Source organism: Eptatretus burgeri, chromosome 9 (assembly GCF_056783735.1).
Source record: "Eptatretus burgeri isolate ZD-2024b chromosome 9, Ebu_testis_v1, whole genome shotgun sequence".
In the NCBI taxonomy this organism is placed as follows: Eukaryota; Metazoa; Chordata; class Myxini; order Myxiniformes; family Myxinidae; genus Eptatretus; species Eptatretus burgeri.
In genome coordinates, this window is record NC_140969.1 from 107,788,110 (window position 1) to 107,811,005 (window position 22,896).

Here is a 22,896-nt window from a genome sequence, read left to right on the forward strand (position 1 = left end):
GTGGGTGGTTATATATATATATATATATATATATATATATATATATATATATATATATATATATATATATATATATATATATATATATATATATATATATATTGTGGATCATTTAGTTTTAAGGAATAGCCAATCAGCGTCTTCGATATGGAGGCCCTATTAAGCAGGTTACCTGATTGGTTGTAAGTTAGCTATAAATGTAATATAGTCATATGATAATATGAATAAGGAAAAGACAAATTTACATAATTAAAGATGAAGTGCACCGCGTGACCTTCACAACCCTCCATCTTACAAAAGTAATTTTATCATAAAAAAAAAAAAAATGTGTGTTTGCAATCGTGCTTACATTTGAAATTATGCAGATAAAACCTGTTTTTGGTGTATGTATCATTTAATAAATAAAACCGTCAACCGTCAAATCTGGCGAGTCGTGAGATTAGTGACACGAGTCACGAGGGACGAGCCACGGAGAGCGCTAGCTAGCAGCAGTAGAAAAAAGACATGGATATACGAAAATGGCTAAGAAAAGGAAAAAGGTTGCAGTTGTGGTTGTGGATTCGGTTGTGGTTGTGGTCAGCTGCTTTGTACTTCTGATGTTTAAGTTAAATGTTATGTTTGGTGCTTTGCATATCCCATATCTCGTGCTTTGTGCATAACCTTAAGGCCCTGTCACACCTTGACGATTTAGCCAGCGTATGCTGACGTATTAAAAATTTGTCTAAAACGCTGGCACACGTCGAATACATATGGGTAAGTTTTGTCTACATTAAGAGCACGCTGGCATACGTCATAGTACGCTGGCATACGTCGTAGTACGCCGAGCTGTTAGACAAAATTTCCATGCTTGAAATTTTTTGATGTATGCCAGCGTATGACTCACACGTTCCGCATAACGCTGGCCATAAGTTGTAGGCACGTTACGCAATCGTTGACACACGTCAACACACGTTACTTGAAAGTTACTCATTAGTCGAAACACATCGAGGTAATGTTTAGCATACCCGAAACTTATTTCTAACCTTTGAGTAACGTGTTGTAGGCACGTTACGCGATCGTTGACACAAGTCGACACACGTTACTTGAAAGTTACTCATAAGTCGAAACACGTCGAGGTAATGTTTAGCATACCAGAAACTTATTTCTAACCTTTGAGTAACGTGTTGTAGGCACGTTACGCGATCGTTGACACAAGTCGACACACGTTACTTGTAAGTTACTCATAAGTCGAAACACGTCGAGGTAATGGTTAGCGTCAGTGTTCCAGACTCCCTGTTTTTTTTTTTTTCTACGGCGTGACCGTGATGTTAACACTTCGATTTCTAGTGCGGTTACAATATAATATAATAAATAGGCTGCCGCTCAACGATTTAAATCATAACCGTACTAGAAATCGAAGTGTCAACATCACCGTCATACCGAAGAAGAAAAAAACAAACAAACAGGGAGTCTGGAACACTGACACTAACCATTACCTCAATGTGTTTCGACTTATGAGTAACTTACAAGTAACGTGTGTCGACGTGTGTCAACGATCGCGTAACGGTCCTACAACTTATGGCCAGCGTATGCTGAACGTGTGTCATACGCTGAGTACGTCGAAAAATTTTCAACATGCTGAAAATTTGTCGACGTACTCGGCGTACTACGACGTATACCAGCGTGCTTCAGCGTGCTATTAACGTATGCAAAACTTACCCATAACGTATTCGACATGTGCCAGCGTATTCAGCAAATTTTTCATACGTCAGCATATGCTGGCTAAAACGTCAAGGTGCGATAGCGGCTTGACACTTCGATGTCTAGTGCGGTTACGATTTGAATCGTCGAGCCGCAGCCTATTGATAGCCTATGCCACGTGATCGTCGGCGATATGCTGCCGCGCTTTGCATAAGTTAGACTATCGTTGGGCATAGGTTGGGAACGCCGACAACACACTCAGTATTCGTTGATAGAAGTTATCTATATGTTTTTGAAACGTTCTGTGTACGTTACTAATACGTTATGCATACGTCCAACTCGTTATGAATACGTCCAAGACTTAAAAAAACACCAATAGTTCAGCATACGCCAGCATTTTACATACATTTTGATACCTTGCCATACGCTGGCTCAAGGTGTAACAGGGCCCTTACCTCTGTGTAATTGACTGCTTTAAATGTAGACTTTGTGCTATCTTCAGGCTGGTCGTATTTGCTGTTGATAGTTTAACGTGATGATCGCAGATCATAGCCTACTGTATCTTATTTGAAAGTGCACCGATTCCGGTGCCAACCTCCCCCGTTTAGTCATTGTATCTCTGGTATATAAATTTTCTAATGACAATTCTTGACAACACCTTGTACAAGTGCACCTGAATTGGTGCCAATTGTCTAATCATTGAAGATCTGCATTGTGAATGTGCCAGTTTTTTGCGGCTCTCCTGCATTCGAATAATTTTAAGCCAAAAACATCGGAACATATTAAATCTAGCTGAGATCAATTTGGTTAGTATGTGACGGCAACCTCAGTATAGATGCGTCAATGCTGCATGAATACAATAGCATACCGGGTTATAAAAAAATTAAATATTATAATTGTGCCCCCCCCCCATCCAGTTCATATGTCCCCCTTAATACTGAGCCCTGGCAACGGGCCTGGGTGTGGTGCTGCCGGTTCCTGTGCAGGAGGATGAAAGTCTGAGTCTTCAGGTCCTTGGTGCTTCCAGTCTTGCTCTACAGAAGTGAGACTTGGACTCTGACCAGGGATCTGAGATAGTTACTTGATTCATTTGGTACCAGGTCTCTTTGGAGAATCCTTGGATATCACTGGTCAGACTTTGTGCCCAATGAGCGGTTGCTGAGAGAGACTCAAATGAGATTTGTTTCCTGCATCGTCCATGAGCATCAGCTGCAGCTGTGTGGACATGTGGCTCATTTTTCTGACGCTGATCCTGCTCACCAGATTCTCTCAGTGAGGGAGCCTCCTTCATGAGTGGAGGAGGCCAACGGGCCCACCATTTGCCTCGTGGTTGCAGCAGGTTGATCAGCATCTCAAGGAGATGGGGATGGGCCAGGCATCTTCCTGGGGTATGGTGAGATGGAAACCCCTGGAGTATCGGTGGAAAGTGGACGCTGCTCTGGCGCATGCTCCCATACCTGACCTGACCTGCCCTGAATGTGAAAGCAAAGATGTGCAAGGGTGGAAGGCAAAGAAATAAGGAAGAGAGTGAAAGGACAGAGACGGAAGTTGCAGGAATGAATGAATGATGAAGACGAATGGTGTGATGATAAATGAATTGGCAAAGCACAAAGGACAGTGAAAGAAGGAAAGCACGTGAGTAAAGCAAAGTGAAAGGAATGACAGAGGGAAGGACTCAAAAGAGGGCAGGATGAGAGGAGAGAAGGGCGAGATGAGACTTGCGTTCATGCGAATAATAATAATTAATCGATCATGCCCTGAACAAAGTCTGTAACCCTCTCAAGCTGCAAAGATTCAAATCTCTGTTTTTCTATGCCCTTCCCTCTCCTTCAGAGGTTCTCCATGCATCAACTTCCGGAGAGTAGGCCTGTCCTTTGGCCTCGCTTCTCTTACTTTCGGCATTCCCTTTTCCCCTAATATTTTAGTTATGTACATGTAAATGTTCAATTAATTTTATAATCTTTTTGTTTTCTTCTGATTTTACTCAATGAAATTCAACAAGCAAAAATCAACTTACGTGAAGGTTCCATGAATGGAACCCTAATGTAAGTCGAGGACTTTCTGTACATATCTTGTTGAATGCTGCCTGAGAATTATATGTTAATACTGGATTATAACACTCCAGTGAAATAATACCATTATACTGATCAGTAACAGTGTAGGTATCAAAACAAAGATTTCAGTTGGAAGACATGAACAATCCAAAGATCACACAACTCACCTATTTGACTCTTCTGCTTTGTAATAATCAGCAGCTTGTTCGTAATGAGCTACAGCCTGCACATGGTAGAAAAAAAGAAAAAAAAAGGACAAGATAAAGACTGCTATCACCACTGTCAAAGTCGACAATCAATTTCTGGCATACAGCCAGGGAGTAAGAATAAAACCACATTAGCAGAATGTTATTGTTGCGTGTACGTATATGTGTATTTGTCATGACGACCATTTAAATTATAAAAAAAAGATTTGAGGTTTTATTGTGGTGTTCACAAAATCTTTATTATCGATAACTCCAATTCTGGAATTCATGGCATCAACAACACAAACAACAGGTGTAAAGTTAACAACAACAGGTGTAAATATTTGTCAACTTCCAAATTTTTTCTACATTGCAAACCAACCTCTCACATGATAAATTCAAGCTCATTATCATTAATGGTAGGCAGATCTACCAGTTGTTGCATGAGATTCATAAAAAACTTACCATACCTCAAATTATGACCTTACAACAACAACAAAAAAAAGCACAAGACTTTTTAAACCTTGAAAAAATTTTGTTTTTCACCTTACAAATTATGATACAAGAAACTAGAGAGTTCATAGAACACCTTATCTAATGCAGTCTTGAGAAAAAAATTACATGGGAGGGGTTTGTGAGCAGCAAATTTGAATGGTCGAGATGATGTAAAATGCTGTGATATTTTGTCCAAGGACTGCTCAACGGAAGGGTTAGTTACAAAAATTTAGTTACAGCTCGATTTAACATGTTACAAAAGCGAAGTTGTTCCTCCATCATAAACTGACGTATGTAGACACACAGACAGACAGACAAACTTAACCAATTGCGTAACCCTTCTTTTAGCATCATGTGCACACGTGGAGTAAAAATCTACAAATTCTGAGTGTGTCTACATTTTAGATATGTCGTTTAAGACAGTCCATCCATCCATTAGGATCATAATCTGTGCAGAGTGTTGGTGCTGCTGAAGCAGTCTCCTGGGTTTTTGGGCACAATCGTGGACAGGTCACCACTCTGACACAGGATACTCGGATGGTGGCTTAATCATCCCAGCAAGGTGGTACTCATTTTGCCGACCTCAGAAGGTTAACGGGATGAATCAACCCCACCTGGTATGAATTCAATGCAAAACCAGGATTTGAACTCAGGACCTTAGGATCCCAAACCTGCCACCCAAACCATAAAGCCAACACCAGGCATAGGCATAGTATATGTGTATAAAATATGGTCAAAATTAGTCAAATATCAAGGTCAATGCCATCCAAAGCATGTAAAACACCTATTAGGCCGCAGTTAAAAAAACGTATCAACAGTCACTTGACCCGATCCAAACACTTCCTTTTGCTCTCAAGTTATTGTGCATTTTTTTTTTGGTATGGTTATAATATGCGGTGCATTTAAGTTTTTACATCGTTTTCAAAATAATCGGAAACTCCACAGTAACTCTAAATTTCAGATTTACTGAATACTGAAGGATATGTGGTTGTCATGTCCTTATGATTCACTCATTTTTTCTCTGTTCCTTCCTCAACCCATCTTACCCTTAAGGCCAACCAGCCCCCCCCCCCCATTATCTCACATAGAAGCCTCAGAATGAGGCTGAAGAAATAGTTTATGGTACTGTCATTAAATTACCTTGTCAACATCCATCAGTTCAGCCTCACAGATTTCAGCGATGGTAATGTGGTGTTTTGCTGCAATCGTGAACCTGCCCTGTCGAGGCAAGATGTGTCAGGGTTAGATAAATATAATTCATTTAATACCACGTGTCTGGTTATGTTCCCAAAAATTGTGCACTTGTCTTGTTACCCCTCTATGTACAGTATCTGCAAATTTTCATTCGATATTGCTGTTAGTAAATTACTCCTCCTTTCCCTCATTATGTTCACCCTGTTGGCTTTTGGTCAAATTTCAATTTTCACCTTCATGTAATTTACTTTCTCAAAGATTGCAAGACCATTTGGCTGCCACAACATGTCAATTGGATTAGTAAAGTTTATCAGTCAATATTTTGGGGGTAAATAATTTGATTATTTCGATATTATAGTGAAGAATCTATATACTGTTACGGATTCACGTAGGGGTGGATTGCAAGGAAAGCTCTTACAATCAACTTCCCCGACAGAGATCCTGAAGCTGCTGCTCTGCAGATAACTCCATGACACAATGAGTTGCTGAGCAACCACATATGCCCTCTGAGAAATTTAATTTCAGTAGAGTGCAGCATCCAAATCCCACTTTACTTTCCTGGCAAATTAAACACTCCAGATAGAGTACTGTGCTTCCTAACATGCCACTGATTCCAGGATATGGCCGAGCTTTACCATAGGTTGTACACTATACAGTACCTATAGAAAGTCTATTCCCCATTCAAAATTTTCACCTTTTGTTGCCTTACCCTAACCCTAACAGCCTGGAACCTGGAAGCCTGCCCAACATTAAATCAGACTTTTTCCACCTTTATTCACACATCATAACCCACAACTTCCAAGCAAAAAAACAAATTCTACCAATTTCAGAAAATTAATGAAAAATATCAAACTAAATATCTTGGTTGGATAAGTGTTCACCCCCTTTATAATAGCAATTGTAAATGAGCACAGGTGTAACAGATTACCTTCAAAATCACACACCCGGCTAATTGGCCTCCACCTGTGTTAAATTGTAGTGATTCTGATTATTTCAGAATAAATCAGCTGTTCCTATAGGTTTTTCCTGCTGGGTAGTGCATTTCACTGCAAAGACTCAACTGTGAGCAAGCACCAAGGAGCTTTCAAAATACCTCCGGGATAAAGTTGTTGAAAGGCACAGATCAGGGGATGGGTATAAAACATTTCAAAGGCCTTGAAGATTCCTTGGAGCACAGTCAAGACAATCATTAAGAAGTGGAAGGCACATGGTACCAAGACCCTGCCAAGATCAGGCTGTCCTTCCAAACTGTATGATCAAGCAAGAAGGAGACTGATCCAGAGAAGCCACCAAGAGGCCAATGGCAACTTTGAAAGAGCTACAGGCCTTTGTAGCAAAGACTGGTCACTGTGTGCATGTGACAACGATATCCAAAGCACTCCACAAGTCTGGCCTGTACGGTAGGGTGGCAATAAGGAAGCCATGACTCAAAAAAGTCCACTGCGAGTCCTCTTTGAGGTATGCAAAAAACCACTCTGGAAATTCTGAAGCCATGTGGCAAAAAGTTTGGTCGTCTGATGAAACCAAGATGGAACTTTTTGGTCTAAATGCAAAATGTTACGTTTGGTGCAAACCCAGCTCAGCAGATCACCCAAAGAACACCATCCCTACTGTGAAGCATGGTGGTGGCAGCATCATGTTATGGGATGTTTCTCATCAAAAGGGACTGGGGCACTTATCAGGATAGAAGTGAAAATGGATGGAGCAAAATACAGAAAAATCCTGGAGGAAAACCTGCTGCCCTCTGAAAGAAACCTGAAATTGGAATGGAAGTTCACCTTTCAGCATGACAACGACCCGAAGAACACATCCAAAGTTACACTGGAGTGGTAAGGAACAAAAAGATAAATATCCTTGAGTGGCCCAGTTAGAGCCCCGACCTAAATCCAATCGATAATTAATCTGTGGCATCACTTGAGGATTGCTGTCCATCAACGCTCTCATGCAACTTTACTGAGCTTGAACAGTGTTGTGCAGAAGAATGGGTAAATATTATCCAATCAAGGTGTGCAAAGTTGGTGGAGTCCTATCCCAACAAACTCACACCTGTAATTGCTGTCAAAGATGCTTCCACCAAGTATTAACTCAGGGGGTTGGACACTTATCCAACCAAGATATTCTACTTTTGTATTTTTAATAAATTTTCTGAAATTTGTAGAATTTGTTTTTCACTTGGAAGTTGTGGGTTACGATGTGTAAATAAATGTGGAAAAAGTCTCATTTAATGCAATTTAATTCCAGACTACAATGGAAACAACAAAAGGTATAAATTTTGAAAGGGGTGCAGAATTTCTATAGGCACTTTATCTATATAAACCAATGGAAGCTGACACCCGGACAGTTTGGAAAGGATTATTATTTAACAAAGGCATGTATTTACAGGTCAAGCAGTGTCACAAATATAAAAGCCTTATATATATATATATATATATATACACAAAAGCCCCTTAATCAGTGAACTTAGCACAAATAACATAGGTACCACTCTCATTTCAGAAAAAGGACCAGATAGTGAGAGTGATGAGGGTGTCGAGTCGACCCCGCTTTTACTCGCACATGAACCGGCCAGTTTGCATGTGACCGAACAGGGTGCGTGGAGAGGTGCAAAGGGTGAAGTGTGAGGGTGTCAGATGGGAGTGTGAGGTGTAAAATGTCAGACCCTGAAAATGGCAGTTGGTGCTTCTGTTGATTGCTCTGTATTCAAAGAGTATGAGGGAGAGATAGTTTTGAGATGAAATAGTCTGGAAGAGTTTGGACTGCCATCCATGCCCTGGAGCTATTTCTGGATTGGTCCCGCCTCTGCCTCAGAGTGGCCATCTCTTGCTCCAGCTTACCCTACAGGCTCCAACTCTCCTTCCAGGCTCATCCGATCTCCTGTTCAATACTCCCAAACGCAGTCACTTGTTCTGACCTTTGTCTCAGCCTTTAATAAGCCCTGGTGTGTGTCTGTCCAAATCCGCTTGCCTCATGATCCAGGAGCTTTTCCATAGGAGGCTTCTGGGATCCGGCGGCACCCATTGGTCAGCTTCTGTGCTCCGGTGGTGCTCTTCATTGCCGTCTCGCCAGGCACCCTTTCGTTGCCATGGCTCTCGATGGTGAAAGCAGGCTTTCACATGTGAGGTTGTTTGTTTGTGATATGGAGTTATGTAAAGTGTGTTGAATGTGTTTTAGAGACAGACAGACAGAGAGACAGACAGAGAGACAGAGAGACAGAGAGACAGAGAGACAGAGAGACAGAGAGACAGAGAGACAGAGAGACAGAGAGACAGAGAGACAGACAGACAGACAGAGAGACAGACAGAGAGAAAGAGAGAAAGAGAGAAAGAGAGAAAGAGAGAAAGAGAGAAAGAGAGAAAGAGAGAAAGAGAGAAAGAGAGAAAGAGAGAGAGAGAGAGAGAGAGAGACAGAGAGAGAGAGAGAGAGAGAGAGAGAGAGAGAGAGAGAGAGAGAGAGAGAGAGAGAGAGAGACAGAGAGACAGAGAGACAGAGAGACAGAGAGAGATAGAGACAGAGAGAGAGAGAGAGAGAGAGAGAGAGAGAGAGAGAGAGAGAGAGAGAGAGAGAGAGAGAGAGAGAGAGAGAGAGAGAGAGACAGAGACAGAGACAGAGAGAGAGAGAGAGAGAGAGAGAGAGAGAGAGAGAGAGAGAGAGAGAGAGAGAGAGAGAGAGAGAGAGAGAGAGAGAGAGAGAGAGAGAGAGAGAGAGAGAGAGAGAGAGAGAGAGAGAGAGAGAGAGAGAGAGAGAGAGAGAGAGAGAGAGAGAGAGAGAGAGAGAGAGAGAGAGAGAGAGAGAGAGAGAGAGAGAGAGAGAGAGAGAGAGAGAGAGAGAGAGAGAGAGAGAGAGAGAGAGAGAGAGAGAGAGAGAGAGAGAGAGAGAGAGAGAGAGAGAGAGAGAGAGAGAGAGAGAGAGAGAGAGAGAGAGAGAGAGAGAGAGAGAGAGAGAGAGAGAGAGAGAGAGAGAGAGAGAGAGAGAGAGAGAGAGAGAGAGAGAGAGAGAGAGACAGAGAGAGAGAGAGAGAGAGAGAGAGAGAGAGAGAGAGAGAGAGAGAGAGAGAGAGAGAGAGAGAAAGAAAGAAAGAGACAGAGAGAAAGAGACAGAGAGAAAGAGACAGAGAGAAAGAGACAGAGAGAAAGAGACAGAGAAAGAGACAGAGACAGAGATCAGGAACTACAATGTGGCTGTTGCTGCTACGAACACAACGCATGTTCCCCTCCCACAATGAATGTTGGATTCCCAAGTTGAGCTTCACAAAATTCTATGGCATAACTACACGCATAGTGCTGCAGCATGGGTAGCTACAGAAGACATCCACCCAAACCTGAATTTTTACTAAAGGGCATCATATACCACTGTGTTCCTCAGGATCTCAGAAAGCTGGATATCCATGATAACAAGCTTAAAACGAATTACAATTGGAGTTGTGGGCATTAGAATGGAGGTGGTGTATATGCAAATTTCCATTCAGTGAAACTTTGCATTCTACAGGATCCTTACCAGACAATTGTGTGAAGCAAATTTATTTCAATTTTGTTTTCAATTTTCCAACACAATGGTCTCAACAGGGTTTTCCAAGTTAAGTTAGCTTAACTTCTAGCATGAATAGTCAGTCATTACAGTGTTTGGGGTGACAACGTAACGGTTACATTGTGTGAGTTATCAGATTTTACACATCAGCATCGTCAGGATCACTGTCACTATCACTTAAACCTATATATATGTGGTGAGAGGATGATTGGCACACCACACTGGAGCTGTTGAACTGTCATTTTCTTCATCTGCTGCTGACACTGCTTCACAGATGCATGCATGAGTGCATGGCTGGCCATGTTTCACACATGTACATTCAGTGGAGCTGTAATCTTCGCAGTTTGCAGTACAAATTCACTGTTCCCTCATTAATCCTTGAACGGTTCAGCTTCCTCGCTCAAATCTTCTTGGAGGAGTAGATATATACAACATATGTACTTCCCCGCCATGATATAGAAACTAGCAGAGTACCCGCCCTACGGGCGATCTTGTTTCAAGCATGCAACACGTTCTTCTGATGCTACCTTTATTTGGGTGGTGTATAGGTAACTGATAGCTCTGTGTAGGCAAAAAAAACAAACCCGGGTGATGTGCATGAAGCCAAAACATACCAACTGCTAATAATTCAAAACACCTCACTGCACTGGAAAACGTGGGGACAGGAACACTGTACTGTAAATGGTGGAGACTTGTAATACCCCCTCACCTGGAGGTGGTGCATGATATACATTTACACGGAGAATTTGCGTCCACTCTTTCCCCCTCTTCCCCCCAGCAAAGATAAAAACACCCCTATACATTAATTATGGTCATGCTGTTCATATGGAGCAAGTCAAGAAGGATACACCTGACCATCTCCACTACCAACACACAAATTTTAATGATTTATTTACATACACTTTACCATCTCTTCTCCCAATGCACAACTTTGAATCATCTATTTATGCATATACACTTTAGCATCCCCACCACCTACATATTTATTTACTTATTTGAATGCAATATCTACGCATCCCACTTTTAAGGTGTGCGTGGAGACTGTGTCTTCGATGAGGACTCATTAATTATACACTGTCTTAATGTGCAGTAACAAAAGTGAGTGGCTTTCTTTAAAGGAAGAAAGCAAAATGCTGTGCAATAGATTTGTAGGTTATCTCCAAACTTACCATATCTGTGAATATCTCAATGGCTGTTGCCAAGCAGTTGATGGCCTCTACAATGCAGGACAAGGAAAAATTAGCGCTTTTGATACGTTATCACACAATGACTTGTCGACGTCTTGTTGCCAAGTTAAAGTTCTCACTACAAACCAATGTAAACTTGTAAATGGATTCAAACACATAATCGCATCCGACACCACTCTGCCTTTCTCAAAAAAAAACAAAAACAAAAACAAAAACAAACTTTGCATTGGACCTGCTTTGGAGTATTACTTTGCATTTGCAAAAACATTGGAGTATTACTATACATAAAGTTGGTTATATTTCAACACTTTGATTTGCATCATTTTGGTACGTAATTAAAAAAAACAACCACAGGTAAATTCATGTTTACAATTTTGATCAAAAAAAAGAATTGTGAAATAAACGGGCAGATTTGATCTTCGTAATGTTCCTTAAAACGCCCCAAGTTCTTCACGCTCCCAAATAAACAATATTTGTCCTCGAACGTTGATGTGAAAAGGAAAGTGCTATAGTTACTATGATAAAGTTTATTTTTGAAAACTATTGCACAAAAGTTGAAAAAACGCGATCGTTTTCGTTCTAAATTACATGCAAATGCAAATGCATGACGGAAATTGCCTTCGCCCAGCAGCAAGTGCGAACCAAGATGGCGTCCGACAGCTACACCGGACTCTGTGTGTTGTGAATGGCAATGAGAATTCTATTGATTTTCAATTCAGTGGTGCTAATCCACATCGTGGAATGAGAAAAAAGCCAGGATTGGGTGGGGGGTAGAATGTACATAAGCCAAATTTAATATTACAGATGGATTTAATCCATATCAAAATTACAAAATATATGAAACATGAAGCATTTTCTTCTTTTAAATATGGCATTCATTTCGACATTTCCGCACATTTGTGGTAATCCACATAGTAGACTGAGACAAAAGCCAGGATTTAGGGGGGACGAGGTAGAATGTACCATAAACCAAATTTAATACCATAGTTGGATTTAATCCATACCAAAAAAAACAAAAACAAAGTGAAACATTAAGTATTTCATTACTTACAAAAAAAGTGGAGAAACAAGAAAAAAAAACTCAGAGAAATGTAAAAACAAAGGATGAAATCTCCAAAATAATAAAAAAATAAAAAAGGTAGGAATGACACCACATTATGATGCCACAATACGACACCACAATCCCCTTGTAGTTTAGCATCAGGATATCTTTTAACGTTGTTCCATCACAACCCCACAACAAAAGTAAAGCTGCATGAAAATTGAGGTATGTAGCATTGGGACCGGTCCTAGTAGCTGAGGTGGTGTGTAGCATTGGATTCTCATGTGTGTACTATTTGTGAATGTCTTTACAGCTGTGGAGGAACTCTGGGAAGAGTTTGAAACAGCAAAGGGCTTTCCTTGGGTAGTCTTTCTTGGTTGCTTTATGCAGCTTTTTCAGCTGGAAGAGTATGGGAGGAATCGATTTATTTATATAATCCTAGCCAACTGGGTTTAATTGATTAGGTGAGAGCTAACTGGTTATTCCCTCCATTCACAGGTGAGAGATGTGGATGGGTCTTTATTGATCATGTGATTTTAAACTCACCAGAGGAGAGGGTATTGCAGTTGGGTCCGTTTGTCTATGTCTGTGTGTTTATTACTTGCAAAATCGAAGATTTTTTAAAAGTACATTGGTCAGTCGATTTTGTTATTCTGTCTGTCTGTTTGCTTGTCTGTCAATAGCCTACAGGTCACAATTTAAAACCGATCTTCACAAAACTTCACCACATGGTAGAGCTTGTCATAAGCAATGTCTATTGTTTTAAGGTAAAAAAAAAAAGGTCAAAAGGTCAACATAGGCCAAAGATAACAACTTAGGCGGGATTTCTAAAATCCTCAATTTTCATCCGATTGACTTGAAATTTGAAGAGGATTTATATTTCATGTCACTGAATTCAACCACCAATTATTGTTGAGGTCAACATGGACCAAAGGTCAACAACTAAGGTGATATTTCTGAAATCCTCAATTTTCATCCCATTGACTTGAAATTTGAAGATGATTTATATTTCAGGTCACTGAATTCAACGAGCCAATTATTGTTGAGGTCAACATGGACCAAAAGGTCAATATAGGCCAAAGGTCAACAACTAAGGTGGTATTTCTAAAATCCTCAATTTTCATCCCATTGACTTGAAATTTGAAGAGGATTTGCATATCAGGTCACTGAATTCAACCAACTATTTTTGAGGTCAACAGAGGCCAAAAAGGTCAACATCGGCCGAATTGCTAAAATCGCCAATTTTCATCCGATTGACTTGAAATTTGAAGAGGATTTGCATATTTGGTTATTTAATTCAATCACCAATTATATATAGTTGAGGTCAGAATTGTTTTATGGATTTTGCAAGTATCATGCTCTGCATGAAGGCTTTTCTTGTTTGTTTGTTACTTGGTGAAAATGATTTTTTTTTTGCCAAGTATGTTGGTCTGTAGCGTTTCAATATCTATCTGTCTGTCCGTTTGTTTGTCACAATTTTTGGCCACAGATTTTAAGCAATCATTCTGAATTTTTTTGTGGATGTAGGTGACCAGCCAAGGACAGCAACACAATTTTATTAAGGTCCGAATCCAGAAACCAGAATTTAAGTTATTCTTCACCACTGAGAGATGGTGAAGCCAAAAACTATAGATAGCACAATATCTGACAAGGTTATGGATGGATTAATATGAAAATTGGATGAGAACGAGATCCAAAACAGGATCCGGATACAAGAATTATTTCATTATTAAGTGATCCTTCAACATTGAGAGATGAGGCAAAAAACGACATTGCATGAGATCTTAAAAAGTTGTGGACGGATTTGGATGACACTTGGTGGACAGGTTGGGTGTGTGACAAGGACGAATTGATTCAGTTTTGGTGAAGATCCAGATCTGGATCTGATAAATTTGAAATTGATTCTTCACCATTGAGAAATGAGGCCAAAAATGATGTATCGCATGATAACTCAAAAAGTTGTGGACGAGTTATGCCATAGCTAATGCTCATGGACGATGCAGATAACACATCTCATTTGAGTTTGTCTCAGCAACCGCTCATTGGATACAAAGTCTGACCAGCGATTGCGAAGGATTCTCCGAAGAGACCTGACACCCAAGAAATTAAGTCGCCGTCTCAGAACCCTGGTCAGGGTAAAAGTCTCACATCCGTAGAACAAGACTGCAAGCACCAAGGACTTGAAGACTAAGACTTTCGTCCTCCTGCACAGGTACTGACAGCACCACACCCCATGATCCAGTGAATTAATGACTCCCCAGGCCTGACCCAGACATCGATTGACCTCTGGCTCACAGCCAGCAGATACATGAATATCACTGCCAAGGTCAGTGAATCTCTCTGTGACCTCAATATCCTCACCTCAAACAGGTACAGACAGGATAGCAGCATCCAAGATGTCATTGAAGGCCTGGGTATTAGTTTTGACCCAGGAAACCCGTAATCCCAGTGGCTCAGACTCCTCATTCAGCACCTCGAGGGCACACAAAAGAATATCCAGAGTCTCCGCAAAGATGACTGCATGACCTGCGAAATCAAGGTCAGAGATCTTGACATTCCCAAATGATGCACCACAGCTTAATCTCTCCATCATCCTCCCCAGAATCCAGTTCATATAAACACTGAAAAGTGTGGGGGCAGTACACACCCCTGACAAACTCCAGTAACAACTGTAAATAAGTCGGAGATGGTACCACCACATCTCACAGCACTCTCAGTACCAGAGTACAGTTCAGACATCAGTTTTGGTGGCACCCAATGAAGACCAAGAATCCTCCAAAGGGCATCCCGATTTACTGATCTAACGCTTTGCAGAGATCAACATAGGCTGCAAGAAGCCCCTGTCAAAACTCTCATCTGCATTCAGTGAGGACCTGAATGGTAAGAATACGGTCAATCATTGACCTCTTTGGTGTAAAGCCTGACTGCTCTGGATGAAGCTGCTCAAGCAGATGGTGGAGAACCCTCTTAATAATTATCTGAGCAAAGACTTTGCCCGACTCTGAAAGCAGCGTAACCCCTCGGAAGTTGTTGCCGGCCTGGCGATCATCCTTCCATTTCCAGAGAGGGACAACAATGCCCCTCTTCCAGTCAGTTGGGATGATGCCTGTGTTCCAGGCAGAGCACAGAACTGCAAGCAATGACATGATTACAGCATTTCCACCAGCCTCGAGAAGTTCAGCATGGATGCCTCAGATCCCAGGAGCTTTATCCCATTTCAACCGGTTCACCACAGCCTGTGTTTCCACAAACAAAGGTGGATCACAGTTGACTGGAGGGTCAGCAATGGGGATAGTAACACCCCTGACATCCAACTTAACAGCTGGTGGATCAGCCTGGTACACTGCTCAAAGTGACCATCCCAGTGGGCCTTCACATCAGACTCCTCTGTCAAGAGCCCACCACCCTCTGTTCTAACTGCAGTACAATGTGGGATGGGCTTGGAGGAATGCAATGCATGAATTCCCCTGTACGCAGGATGAGAATCACTTGACCATAGGTGATGCTCTACCCATTCACAGATTCCTCGCACATACGCCTCCTTGTCCAACCTCAGCACACGCAGTTTTACACCTCAACTCCCTGAACAGCTCAACTCTGAAATTAAGCCAGGCCCTGCAACTCTGGTCAATAGTATCTAGTATCCCTTGAGAGACAAAATTCTTCTTCGTCCTTTGGTGAATTCTAAGACAACCACCAGCAATATCAAGGACGGTGGTCTTGAAGGCACTCCAAAACTCTTGAGGATCCCCCAAAGCTCCACTCAGCCTCTTCGCAAACTCCTCAGCTACCCTCCCTCTCATCCTTGAGCTTGCCAACGTCCAACCTAGGCTGGGATGGTACCATTCCCTTTGATTTAAGCTGCAACTTCAGAGTTGCTACAACAAGCCTGTGGTCAGTATTGAGGAACTGAACACTCCGGTGGATCCTGCAGTTCTGGATTATCCTCCAGCGACCATCAACGAGCACATGGTCAATCTTCTTTGCCAATCCACCAGCGTTGGAATACCAAGTCCAGCGATGAGCCTGTGGGCGCTGAAACCATGAACCAGCCACCAAGTCCATGTCTTCTCGCAAAAGTCTTTCAGTTCCAGGTTTAGAGGCGACGCCTGGTTCTCTGCCAACTTTCTCAAAGTTAAGTTTCCGGTCGTTATTTGTCGCGTTTTGACTATACTTTGTTTCCTACATGTTTACTGTGTGTTCCTTGTTCGGTCTTGTTTCAAAATTTGTGCGATTTTGTGAGTATTCGTTGATCTTGTCATAATGGGTTTCCTTGAGGTCTACCTGTCTTTCCTGTCTCGGTTCACAATCGATTTTATTTGTATTTTCTCTATATTACCATTAGTTCACGTTTCCTCCACTTTTCCCACCGCCCCTTTCTAACCACCCCAACTACACCCTCTGTTTCTTGTCTTAAAATTAAAAAAATAGAACCACAACAAAGACAACCCTTTTTCCCTCCAAACCTTTTCCCCACATATCAATGAGTACTGACTGTTCTTCCTCCTTCAACTTTTCCTTCACCTAATCCTATGCAATCTTTATTTTTAAAAAACCCCCAAAAAACAATAATCATAAAAACATAATAAAAAATGTTCTCTTAAAATGTTTCAACTTTCTCTTTTACATGTGGTTCTCCTTACTGCATCATAATTCACTACTCTTTTTCTATTTCAACGAATGCTTTCAATTTGATCTTTCCTTCATCACATGTCTAAAAAGTCCAACTGCCACAACGTTTCTTTGCTGATGACTCCACCCTCTACCGTACCATCTGTCATTCCTCAGACCGGCAAGCAGCAGCTTCTTCACTCTCTGCAGATCTGGATAAAATCACAAACTGGTCCAACACGTGGAACATATCTTTCAATCCTGACAAATCTCACAACAATGTCTCTCCGAAAGGACCGTATGGAACCCCCCCCCCCATCTACTTTCTCAACAATCCTCTGGAAGAAGTCCTTTCATTCAAGCTTCTGAGTCTCACTATTTGCCACGACCTTTCCGGGGAAAGCCACATTTCCAACCTAGCCTGCAAAGCCAGTCGCTGACTGGGTATCCTCAATCGTGCAAAGTCCTTCCTCGGCCCATCTGAGCTCCTGACCACATACAAAGCTTTCGTCCGCAGACTGATGGAGTACTGCTCTCCCCCTCTGGGCTGGTGCTCCCGCCTCTCACCTTTCTCGGCTTCATGCTGTGAAAACTAAAGCATTTAGGATCATTGGTGTCTCCTGCGATGTGGCTGAGTCTTTGGGACTCTCACTCTCATCGCAGGCAGGTCGGTGGTCTTTCTGTCTTCTACTGTCTCCTCTCCCGTCTTGCCCCCCCTTCTTTTTCTGTAATTTGTCTCGGAATATGAACTCGGAACACATTGTCAGTCTGGCTGACGAGAATGGGGAGGCGACAGGTGTGAAGAATCTGCTATACCTTTTCTTTGGAGTTGTACTGCCCATGATAATAATGGTTATTGTAATATGTGTGGTTAAGTTGCCTGCTATTTGCTTGGGGAAGATTGTTGCCAAGACTGTGGTCACACAGGTTTCGTGTGCCTCTCATGTACGAGATAGGGGGATGATTTTGATGATGTGTTCTGGAAGCTATGTGAAATCAAGATAGATGACCAATGTGATGATATTACAAGACCTGATAATGATGAAAATTATTCTCAGTGTACTTAGATTAAATTGCTTTTAAAGATCGATCATAAATATCTGTTAATTTTCAGATAAAAAAATTGCAGCTTATAGATAAAAGCAAAATAAGACGTGGGATGGTATAATGCCGATCTGAGACTGAACTCTACTTTTCCCATATATTTCTCCAAAATAAGTCTATTCCCCACTGCTTTGTGCTTCCCTCTCTCGTCAACTCTTTTCTCCTGCTCCCCTTGTTATATGTTCTGTGTTAGCTCTTATATGAGTCTTGACATTAAATATTAAAAATAAAAAAACTCATGAGATTTCTGAATATGGCTAGATAATATCAGAAACTTGGTTAACATGCTATAGGACCTTGTGATAAACTAAGTGTTATGTTGGCAAGGGAAAATTTACATGGTGAATGATAGATGGTGTTTGTATTTAAATGGAAAAAATGAATACATGTACTTATATAAGCTATTTAGTGCTTGCCTCATTAAATTTTCAGAGAAAACTTCATGTTGATGGTAGATGTGATAATGTGGGAATACCAGGGGTACAAGAAGGAATGATAAACAATTGGATGTAATGTTCTGCTTTGTGTTGTGGACAAAAAATATTGTAAATGATCATACAATTTAAGGTGTTAAACGAAAATTGTTTGTTGTTCGTCTATCGGCTGCTCCCATTAGGGGTCGCAACAGCGGATCATCCGTTATGATCTGCATACTGATTTGGCATAGGTTTTTTACGCCGGATGCCCTTCCTGACGCAACCCTGGTCGCCTCTTACGACACAGGGATAAGGATTGGGTTTCACCATGATTCCGGGCTGCCCTACACCCTCTCATAGCGCGACCCAGCGCAGAGGCCCCGTCATCAAGTGATCCTCCAACCCAAGCCTCCGAGTAGCCGGATTACAGGCGCACGCCACTACGCCCGGTATTAAACGAAAATTGTTTAATAGCCATTAATGGCATTAAGTAAGGGAATTTATGGTGCATAGAACTGTTAAATTGAATCATTTTACCCACTGTGTTTAAAATTTAACTTTGATTTTGTCTGTTTCAGAGTGTTGAAAGCAGTGCAGTCTATATGATTTTGCCTCATCAAGATCTGAGATACTTCCACCAAAAGATTGAATGAAGGGGTGAACCCACGTTTGGGTGATTGGGCATTCATCCAGTGATCACAGCATGACCCTCTTCCTGAGGAGAAGAAATGAGCAAATTAAATAAAGCCACTGAAGAGAAGGTTGGACAAGCCTAAACCAGTTGAGGCAAAGAGCTGAGTCCACCATGAATGGCGCCTGCCTGTTGATGCGACACTGCCAACATTCACGAACCTCGCTCTGCAAATGCATCTTGTTCTTACCATTGAGGTGAGACACACAACGAGGGCTCTGATGTTCCACACGGTGAGTCACCTGCAACCCAGTGTCGGGTCCAAGCTCCATTCCTATGGGGCCTGCCTTCTCCGTGGCTCAGGAAGTGACTTGACTGTGTTTCTAATTGAGCACTGCTCTATCCACATCATGGCCCTCTTGCCCTTCTGGCCTTCGATGGCAAGCTTTTGCAGCTTGTGACAGCTGCTGCTGACCAGGCCTTAAAATGGGTGGCTGAGTTGTTGGAAACATGCTTATCAGCTAGGCTTGGGGTGTTATTGGGATTGTCTTCCTCCAGCATCCTTCTCCTATGTACACCCATCACTAATTAATATGGGTGAATTTGAGTAAAAGAGCTCTTTTCTCCTTGAAGAATGGGATATGGTAGATTATGGGTAAAATTTATTTAAATTGTCATATATAGGACAAAAGGGGGGAATGTGGAAGTGAAATCATTAATTCCATCTTGTGAAGTGTGAATTTGCTACACCAACAATTTATGGACATATAATGTGATAGCCATGTGATCCACGGAGATTTCTATCGCAAAGCATTGGTGTGTCCTGTATTGATCATGCCAAAACAAGTTTTTACAATTTTCATGTTGGGATAAGCACTCTTTGTCCACAAATTATGTACTCATTTCTCTTTATATGCTTTCAAATGCTTTTAAATAATATGGAGGCATAAAATTTGTTGTAAGGCATTGGCTAAAGTCACTTTGTCACCAGACAAGGAATGGTTCACCAGAAAGCATCATGGGTAAAAGCAATGACACATGGTTGAGATAAAGGTTTAAAATGCTTGCAGCATAAAACATGCTTATTAGATCTTTGACAAGAAGAAAGTCAGAATTCATGATGTTCCGTCGCTCTGACACTTTAAAATATACTTGATAATGGATCATCGCATACTGATGGTTGGTTTATAATGAATTAATATTGTATGCCAGTTAACTGTGTGACAATATAATCATTTCTTTAATTCACTTGGTTGGCAAGTTAAATTAAATAAAGCTGCTTTGTTTGGCACCAGTGAGACACAGGAATGCTTCATTCTAATTAATGATGCTAAATAACAAATTTGCTGTGTAGTAAACCTTTAGGAATCACATGAAAACAGGGCATTGTTATGTTGAAATTAAGTATACATTAAACAATAGTCATGAAGGGGGAGGGTAGTGAAGCAATGCAAATATCGAATAAAGCTTGAAAGTGCTCAATGACAAACCATAGGAATTTGCATTTGAAACAAAGAGTCATGATCACATCCTTGAAAACATTCTGTTTGTCATGAATCAGAATGTGATTGGTCAACTCGCTTGCATGCAAGTAGATCACCTTCCCCATTTCTCTTCCCTATATAAGAAACTCTGTTTGGAACATCAAGACAGAAAGCAATCACATTGCATTGATTGTCTTTCTCCATGCGCATGTATTAAATTAATGATACAACCTGTATTGTGACTGGAGTTACTTCAGTAAGGTTTCGAGTTTTCCACTACACCCCCACTGCCACCACCGCTTTCCCTCAAGTCTGCCCTCCTCTCTCCCCAACCCTCCTGACTCCCACCCACTCCCGAAGTGTACAGCGACGTACTCCCACTCCACTTCCTCACTCTCCCTCTCCCCTCTTCCTAGCTTTCCATTACCCCACCCATCATTTCCCCCTCACTCCTCTCACTTCCTTCCCTCCCTCCTCCCTCTCTCCCCTCTCCGAATATTCATATCAGTGAAGTGATGGGTTATATTTGCTCTTAGTTAATAAAGGCGCTCCTGTCACATTCTCATGGCAAAACACTTTAGAACAAGAATTACCATTACATCAATTTGGTCACTTCATTAGCTTCAGCAAAGATTGTAATCCACTTTAAATTCCCCTTCTGGACTCGGATCATTCCACCCGAAACGTCAGTGAAGCCCCACTGGTGTGTGTGTCTGTGTGTGCTCCTTCAATATAACTGAAAAATCTCACACACACACACACACACACACACACACACACACATACACACACACACACACACACACACACACACACACACACACACACACATACACACACACACACACACACACACCTAGTGAGTGTCTTTTCTTGGGACAACCATTATTCAAAGAAAGATGTAATGATGGTTTCACATGATCATTTCTTGTGACCATACTTCTTGGAGTAACATCTCCACATCCTTTTGCATTAAAAAAAAATGTTTTTATGATTTGGAGACATGTACTCACACGGCTTTACGGACAGCTTCACAGTGTGTGTGTATATATATATATATATATATATATATATATATATATATATATATATATATATATATATATATATATATATATATATATATATATATATATATATATATATATATATATATATATATATATATATATATATATACAGTGGGGAGAAGAAGTATTTGATACACTGCCGATTTTGCAGGTTTTCCCACTTACAAAGCACGTAGAGGTCTGTAATTTTTATCATCGGTACAGTTCAACTGTGAAAGACTAAATCCAAAACAAAAATCCTGAAAATTACATTGTATGATTTTAAAATAATTAATTTGCATTTTATTGCATGAAATAAGTATTTGATCACCTACCAACCAGTAAGAATTCTGGCTCTCACAGACCTGTTAGTTTTGTCTTTAAGAAGTCCTCCCATTCTCCACTCATTACCTGTATTAACTGCACCTATTTGAACTCGTTATCTGCATAAAAGACAGCTGTCCACACTCAATCAATCAGACTCCAACCTCCACAATGGGCAAGACCAGAGAGCTGTCTAAGGACATCAGGGACAAAATTGTAGACTTGCACAAGGCTGGGATGGGCTTCAGGACAATAGGCAAGCAGCTTGGTGAGAAGGCAACAACTGTTGGCGCAATTATTAGAAAATGGAAGAAGTTCAAGATAACAGTCAATCTCTCTCGGTCTGAGGCTCCATGCAAGATCTCACCTCGTGGAGCCTCAATGATCATGAGAAAGGTGAGGGATCAGCCCAGAAAGACATGGCAGGACCAGGTCAATGACCTGAAGAGAGCTGGGACCACAGTATCAAAGAAAACCATAAGTAACACACTACGCCGTCATGGATTAAAATCCTGCAGCGCACGCAAGGTCCCTCTGCTCAAGCCAGCGCTTGTCGAGGCCCGTCTGAAGTTTGCCAATGGCTATCTGGATGATCCAGAGGAGGAATGGGAGAAGGTCATGTGGTCTGATGAGACCAAAATAGAGATTTTTGGTTTAAACTCCACTCACCATGTTTGGAGGAAGAAGAAGGATGAGTACAACCCAAGAACACCATCCCAACCGTGAAGCATGGAGGTGGAAACATCATTTTTTGGGGATGCTTTTCTGCAAAGGGGACAGGACGACTGCACCGTATTGAGGGGAGGATGGACGGGGCCATGTATCGCGAGATCTTGGCCAACAACCTCCTTCCCTCAACAAGAGCATTGAAGATGGGGCGTGGCTGGGTCTTCCAGCATGACAACGACCCGAAACA

General features: G+C 41.4%; 1 protein-coding gene and 1 pseudogene across 5 annotated transcripts in view; both read right to left on the bottom strand.

Moving 5' to 3' along the window:
• LOC147020879 (alpha-soluble NSF attachment protein-like) overlaps positions 1-22,896 on the bottom strand; it is a 148,432-nt gene that overhangs the window by 60,737 nt on the left and 64,799 nt on the right. For all 5 annotated transcript variants that reach the window (XM_085896604.1, XM_085896601.1, XM_085896603.1 and 2 more), the window contains 3 exons: positions 11,302-11,348; positions 5,555-5,632; positions 3,902-3,957 (listed from right to left, as the gene is read on the bottom strand). In XM_085896604.1, the coding sequence (XP_085752730.1) occupies positions 3,902-3,957; positions 5,555-5,632; positions 11,302-11,348 (181 nt within the window). The remainder of the gene's footprint in view (positions 1-3,901; positions 3,958-5,554; positions 5,633-11,301; positions 11,349-22,896) is intronic.
• Positions 18,803-18,943, bottom strand: LOC147020880 (signal recognition particle RNA; annotated as a pseudogene).